The 7,652-nt window shown below is 40.4% G+C and overlaps 1 protein-coding gene across 1 annotated transcript; it reads right to left on the reverse strand.

Annotated features, from left to right (window-relative positions):
* Positions 1-4,973: 4,973 nt before the first annotated feature.
* Positions 4,974-7,168, reverse strand: LOC109905501 (transmembrane protein 199-like). Its single transcript, XM_020502900.2, has 6 exons — positions 6,568-7,168; positions 6,414-6,487; positions 6,228-6,317; positions 6,041-6,083; positions 5,818-5,930; positions 4,974-5,565 (listed from the first exon to the last, which is right to left on the reverse strand). Exons 1-6 carry the CDS (start codon positions 6,749-6,751, stop codon positions 5,470-5,472), a joined length of 600 nt encoding a protein of 199 aa, XP_020358489.1. The 5' UTR covers positions 6,752-7,168; the 3' UTR covers positions 4,974-5,469.
* Positions 7,169-7,652: the final 484 nt, after the last annotated feature.

The raw sequence follows: 7,652 nt of genomic DNA on the forward strand, positions 1-7,652 counted from the left end.
ATATGACACTGTTAACCTTTGTGTGGTGTTCGGGTCTGTGGGACCCATGTTCAGTGTTTACTAAAAGAAAAATGATACAATTAATCATTTTTCCAACTTGACACTCATTGGCCTTGGCTCATTTTCTGTGAAGAACCTGTAAAATAACAAATTTTCATTGAGTGCATGCTGTGCTCCCCCCTACACACAGTGGTGGAAAAAAGTACTCAATTGTCATACTTGAGTAAAAGTAAAGATACCTTCATAGAAAATGACACAAGTAAAAGTGAAAGTCACCCAGTAAAATACTACTTGAGTAAAAGTCTAAAAGTATTTGGTTTTAAATATACTTAATTATCAAAAGTAAATGGAATTGCTCAAATGTACTTAAGTATCAAAAATAGATTACAAATAATTTAAACTTCCTTATGTTAAGCAAACCAGACGGCACAGTTTAATTTTATTTTATTGACGGATAGCCAGGGGCACACTCCAACACTCAGACATAGTTTACAAACGAAGCGTTTGTGTTTCGTGAGTCCACCAGATCAGAGGAACAAGGGATGACCAGGGATGTTCTCTTGATAAGTGTGTGAATTGGACCATTTTCCTGTCAACAAGTAACGAGTACTTTTGGGTGTCAGGGAAAATGTATGGAGTAAAAAGTACATTATTTTCTTTAGGAATGTAGTGAAGTAAAAATAAAAGTTTCCATAAATATAAATAGTAAAGTAACTTACAGATACCCCAAAAACCTACTTAAGTAGTATTTTAAAGTATTTTAACTTAAGTACTTTACACCACTGCCTACACATTTCTATTACATATGTGGTGTTCGGGTCCACTGGACTCGAGGGTAATAAAAATGTGGAAAAGTGTGTGTGTAGGTGAAAACAAGAAAAAATGAAACAAAAAGATTTGCTGTGTGCCTTCACTCTGTCTTCCTCCTCCCTGGGCCTGCTGTTTCAACATAGCACCAAGAACCTGTCTGTCTGTCTCCTGCTTTTCTTGCACTCTTTACATTTTGTAGTGTGTGAAACTCCAAAATGTCTTGCAGGAACCTGCACAATGTTATTACAATACATTGTAAAAAATTCAGTATTTTACCACACCCTACCCCAGCCAGGTGCAAATTAGGGGAGGGACACAACAACAAATAACATTGCATGTGTGGCTCCTTACCACAATCAATCAGTATGGCAAAAATAATCTTTGCTCAGAGGGCCTTGAATATAATTTTTGTAGAGAGAGAAGCTAGTGCGGAATGAGCGTCTTCCACTTTTGAAGATGAAGAATTTTCAGAATATGAGGATCATGTCTCTGTCAATTCGAAGTCTGACAGTGAGTTGGAAGAAGAGGTTGAGATTGACCCTCAGCCAGCCCCAGGACCAGCCCGTCAGCAACCAGCTCATCTGCAGCCTGCAGGAGAAATATGCATGTCAAAAAATAGTGAAATTAAATAGTCTTCTTACCCAAGGAACGAGCCACCTCACATGGCTGCCAATGTGATAAGGATGCAACCAGGGCCGACACGGATGGCGGTTACTCATGTTCAGGACATAAAGTCTGCTTTTGAACTGTTCGTTCCAGACACCATCCAGAAAATCATTCTGGACTGCACTCATTTGGAGGGAAGGCGTGTTTTTGAACAGAGATGGAAGGAGATGGACAAAACTCATGTACATGCATACTTTGGGGTTCTTATCCTTGCTGGTGTTTTCAAATCCAATGGGGAATCCACAGAATCGATGTGGGATGCAGAAACTGGCAGAGAACTTTTCTGCGCAATAATAATGTCTCTGGAAAACTTCCACATTATCTCTAGGATTATCCGCTTTGATAACCCGAGACACCAGACCAGCTCGGCGACATTGAGACAAGCTAGCTACAATCAGGTCCGTGTGGGAAAGGTGAGTGGACTGCCTTCCCCTGTTTTACAACCCTGGACCCAACGTTACTGTTGATGAGCAGCTTAAGCCATTTAGGGGCCGCTGCCCCTTCAGACAGTACATACCGTCTAAAAATATGGAATCAAGATCTGAGCTGCCTGTGATGCTGCTTCATCATATGCATGGAACTTGCAAGTGTATACAGGGAAACCAGATGGAGGAGCTCCTGAGAGCAACCAAGGGATGCGGGTCGTCCTGGACGTAACACAGGGGACTCCGTGGCCACAGCATCACATGTAATAACTTCTTTACTTCGCACAAGCTGGGACAGGAGCTTCTCATTAGGATGCTGACGATGGTATGAACAGTATGAAAAAACAAGCCAGAGCTCCCACCTCAGCTGTTGAATACACGGAACAGGCCTATCAATTCCTCTAAGTCTGTGTTCACGCCCCGACACATCCCTAGTGTCCTACGTGCCAAAGACAGACAAAACTGTGGTACTCATGAGTACGCTGCATAGGGATGGGAGAATCTGTGGCCAGGAACATCAAAAAACTGAAATCATAATGGATTACAATGCCACAAAAAGAGGGGTGGACAACTTAGACAAGTTGGTGACTGGCTACAGCTGTAAAAGAAGAACCCTACGCTGGCCACTTGTGATATTCTTCAACATCTTAGTGTACAACGCGTTTGTCATCTGGATGGTGTTGAACCCAGATAATTGTGATCTAGCAGAGGTAAATGTCAAATATTAACCACGTATGCTGTCTATGAGTCAACACCGAAGTATGAAATATTTTTGCATAAATTGTTATGTCTGTATTGTTTTAAAAAACCCGCAAACAGTGGGTTAATAACAAAAACATGAACACAAGGGTTAAAACAGTAAAATAATAATACATGGTTACAGAGATGGGGTTACCTATAGGATAGCCCTCTCATAGTATTGTTTTGTAGGATCTTTGATGGGCAAGCAGCTTTCTGCTATGAGAACAAGAGGACAAATATGCATAACATAGTATAACGTCACATACAGTAGTTGTTGTCTGAGGTATTAGGTATTCTACCTGACATAGAATCAGCCTCGGCCGAATTGATTCAACTTTTCATGTTTCCGGGAGTATTATCTTTCAAAATATCCGGATTAAAATGATTCCTTGTGGCCAGATACCGCGACAGATATAATTATTTTCCAAATAAAAAATATTTTCCCCCATATATATGGGAAGGATAGAGGAAAAAAAATGAATAATAAGAAATATATTAAAATTGAAGCTCAGGGTCTATCAGCTTACCAACTCTTTAATTCTAGCTGGGTTTAAAGGTCTCCAGTGAAGTATTACATGTGAGTAATACAGTCAAGATGTGACAAGAGCACTATGACAGTTCAACCTGGCCTGCTGGACAGTGATCTCTGCATATCATAATCATCTTTAATCCCAAATAATCTTTCAATAAACCCTTAATACCGGTGTCAAATCTCAGATCTTTCAGACACGTTTTTGTCTTGCAGATGCAATTACATCCTTTAATCTCTCAACTGATATGAAGGGACAGAACTAAAAGGAAATTGTCCAGATATACAGTATAGGTGGGGGAAGTCATAACACAAGCCAAATAGTCAGATATCGTATTAAAGTTGTTTTGAATCATGAAAACAGATATGTGTTGTCATGGAAGGGATTTAAGTACTACACAGCTTCCAGGGTATCTGTAATTGGTTGTTTGCTTCTGGCCTGTAAAAACCATATTGCCCTTTAATTCACCTCAAAACAAATGAATGCCGATCGGCAGTCGAAGACAATACTGTCTGCCACATCTGGCAGCAGGTAGCTAGCTGTATGCTAAAACAGGGTTTCCTAAGGTATCTTTACTTTTACTCAAGTATAACAAATTGGGTACCATCAAGTGCTATGATGAAACTGGCTCTCATGAGCACCGCCACAGGAAAGGAGGACCCAGACTTACCTCTGCTGCAGAGGATAAATTCATTAGTTACCAGCCTCAGAAATTGCTGCCCAAATAAAGTAACAGACACAACGGTTCAGAGGAGACTGCATGAATCAGGCCTTCATGGTCAAATTGCTGCAAACAAACCACTACTAAAAGGACACCAATAAGAAGAAGAGACTTGCTTGGGCCGGGAAACACGAGTAATGGACATTAGACCAGTGGAAATCTGTCCTTTGGTCTGATGAGTCCAAATTTGAGATGTTTGGTTCCAACCTCTGTGTTTTTGTGAGACACAGAGTAGGTGAACGGATGATCTACGCATGTGTGGTTCCCACCGTGAAGCATGGAGGAGGAGCTGTGATGGTGCGTTGCTGGTGTGTGATTTATTTAGAATTCAAGGCACACTTAACCAGCATGGCTACCACAGCGTTCGCAGCGATACGCCATCCCATCTGGTTTGCGCTTAGTGGGACTATCATGTTTTTCAACAGGACAATGACCCAACACATCTCCAGGTTGTGTAAGGGCTATTTGACCAAGGAGAGTGATGGAGTACTGCATCAGATGTTCTGGCCTCCACCCAATTGAGATAGTTTGGGATGAATTGGACCACAGAGTGAAGGAAAAACAGCCAACAAGTGCTCAACATGTGGGAACTCCTTCAAGACTGTTGGAAAAGCATTCCTCATGAAGCTGGTTGACAGAATGTCAAGAATGTACAAAGCTGTCAAGGCAAAGGATGGCTACTTTGAAGAATCTAAAATATTGATTCTGTGTCATGGAAACATGGCTCTCTCAGGATATTGTCAGAGTCGGTACAGCCACTGGGTTTCTTCATGTGTCGCGCCGACAGAATAAACATCTCTCTGGGAAGAAGGGCAGTGGGTATATGCTTCATGATTAACATACAGGAACTCAAGTTCTTCTGTTCACCTTACCTATAATTCCTTATTCAAATGCCGACCATTTGCTTAACAATTTTTTGGTTACTACATGATTCCATGTGTAATTTCATAGTTGAGGTCTTCACTATTATTCTACAATGTAGAAAATAGTCCAAGTAAAGAAAAACCCTTTAAGGAGTAGGTGTGTCCAAACGTTTGACTGGTTCTGTATATTTATATTGAATGAAACTGAACTCAAGAGTTGAATTACCTGGGTGCTAATTTTATTGAATAGACAAACAATACCGACATACTGAAGGACCGTGAAAGTACAGTATGAATAAGCTATTGCATGAGAAAAAAAATCCCTGTTCCATCTAAGTAGGAAATTATGATACAAATGTTATGAAGGGGGCTAATTTAACAGGCACTATAAAAGCATCATGGATGTAAATAAATAGATAAATATCCCAACTTTGTTAGTCCACATTAGTAAATGAGTTGTGAAACATGGCGTTAACTTCATCATAGAGCAGCAATGCTAAAACAAACTACTTTTACATCTGGGTCACATTCAAGATCTTCACACCAATCAGATTTCAATATGCGAACGACCTGAGACAATTCTTATCAATAGTTTTGTGGTCATGTCAACTTTCACTCAACCCCTTTGATTTCTGTTTTGAAGTCCACTGGTGGGTCAGATAAGGGCATTGTTCTCCAGGAAAGTATTTTGTTGATAAGAACACTGACTGGTGCTATGGTTCTCCTAGCTCTCCCTCCATGGTCCGTACCAGAACATACAGCTCTGCCAGGCCGACGATGGACGCAGCAATCACTGCAGATATCACCCTCTGAAACACACAAGCAAACATGTCAACAAAGATACTGATTCTTAAACAGGGTTAAAGGGTTTTGAAATGAAGCTTACTTCTTGATTACATTTTCAAACAATATTTTTGTCCATGTACAACACAATGCAGTACCTAGCTTAACCCTTGCTTATCATGCAATCGAGGTTAAGTGACACGATTAATCTCGTCAAGCAATAGGGGTTTATACTTGCCCAGCTTGTAAGAGTGAGGGATTTTTGTATGGATTCTTACCGCCGCTGTTTCTGTGAAGAGGTATTGACTGCCAAGATAGGCGCAAGCGAACGTCGCCGCCACTGTCACTAGGAAGTTTAAGACCGTCACAACTGCAGCTTTGGCTGAGCGCACTAGACAGACCACACACACACACACAGGGAGGGTTGAGGTAAAGGTAGATGACGAGGATAGTAAGAAACTTAGAGACAGATTGCATGCAAGCGTTTGTAACCATAGCAACCTTCTCTCCCAAAGTCCGCCAGTGTCTCACAACGATTAATTTGCTGGGGGGGGGGGGGGGAGAGAAGTACTCGCATGAATCAACAATATCCCAAACATTAAACACCATCATGTATTTAAGCTGGCTGCCATATGTTACTCGAATACATACAGTAGGCTACATTCTGAGTGTGCACTGTGCAATTCACCTGAGTGTTTACATTCCGTGTGATCCTGTTGTATTCTTCATTGGCCAACTTGGCTTTGATTCGTTCCAGACGAGCCACAAGCATAGGGTTCTGTCACAAAGAGGGTGTACGACATTAATGTTGCCCTCGTGATGGAGACAAAATGAAGGGACTGAAGGAATAACCATACATCGAGGTCTTACTTACTCTGGGGGGCATTTCAACCTTAGGCAGGTGCAATGAGCTGTCCTCCAACAACTCATGAAGGTAGAAAGGTTGACCTGAGAAGAAGGAAAAGCACACAGGCTAGTACTTAATTCATGAAATGCAAGATGTGTGTTGTATAACTGTTTATAGATACCATTGTCTTGCAGACATTTATTAAGTTTTCTAGCAGTTCTGAAGGACAGAGTTGATGGTGGTTCCTGTTGAAGAATATCCTCCACTTCTTTCTGTAGCTCCGTTGGAACTGAAAACTCATCGTTCTCCAGCAAGTCTATTACCCTCTCTCGAAATGTGCTTCCAATCACAAAAGACGACGCCATTCTCTTTAGATAACGTTAACTGTCAAACTGATGTAGCTAGCTACAATGAACTGTGCTGACAAGTGGCTGTATTAGCTAATTGTTATTCTCCCGTAGCTGGCTGAGCCGAGTTTGCCAGCTGATCTAGCTAGCTGCAAGCGGAGAAGGCTCTAGCTACAAGGATAGCAAGCAGCTAACGTCTTTAGCTAGTAAACCCACGACCAGGAGGAAACGTTGGCAGTTTATACAGATTATCCATTGCCAATTATTCACAAATTGATACATTTAGCATTCATCTAATCATCGTATCAACTACCCATTTTAAGTTGCCCGACAATGATGACCGTTTCGTTAATTTCACTAGCTAGCAGTAACGACAACAGAAAGAGGAAGCAGCCAGAGTTGACTTTGAAGCGTCTATGTTTACCTTGTGACAGGATCTGACGTAAGAGCTACTGCCACTCAAAAATAAATACCAAAAATACTAATAAATAAATCAATAAAACATACCAAAAATACTGTACTTTCAAACATAGTTAATAATATAGTGTTTGTACACAATGGAAATTATTATCGTGTTGATTTTTGTACAAGTATCGTTTTCAAATATAGTTATTTCAATTGATTTATTTATATTTCTTTACCGCTTTGCATTGTGGTTAATGAAATGGGAAATAAAATAATGATGTAGCTAGTTCAATGGCAATGCTTTGAAATGAATACATAATAATTACAGCCCTCAGGTAGTTTACATTGTTTTAAACATATTTTATGTTTATAAATCACTGTGTGTGTTATTTAAAACAATATAACAAAAAAATATATTTTTCTTAATCGATTTCCCTGAGCTCAGTCCAACAGTGTCGGCACGGGATACAAATGTTAATATATTTGCATATACAGCCCTGATTAGCTGATAGAA

Source organism: Oncorhynchus kisutch, linkage group LG15 (assembly GCF_002021735.2).
Source record: "Oncorhynchus kisutch isolate 150728-3 linkage group LG15, Okis_V2, whole genome shotgun sequence".
NCBI lineage: Eukaryota > Metazoa > Chordata > Actinopteri > Salmoniformes > Salmonidae > Oncorhynchus > Oncorhynchus kisutch.

Coding starts and splice junctions, on each gene's coding strand:
- LOC109905501 (XM_020502900.2), bottom strand. CDS start 6,751: ATGGCGTCGTCTTTTGTGATTGGAAGCACATTTCGAGAGAGGGTAATA. Junction 5,931..6,040: donor GGCGGACTTTGGGAGAGAAG/GTTGCTATGGTT, acceptor TGGTCTGTCTAG/TGCGCTCAGCCAAAGCTGCA. Junction 5,566..5,817: donor TCTTCACAGAAACAGCGGCG/GTAAGAATCCAT, acceptor TGTGTGTTTCAG/AGGGTGATATCTGCAGTGAT.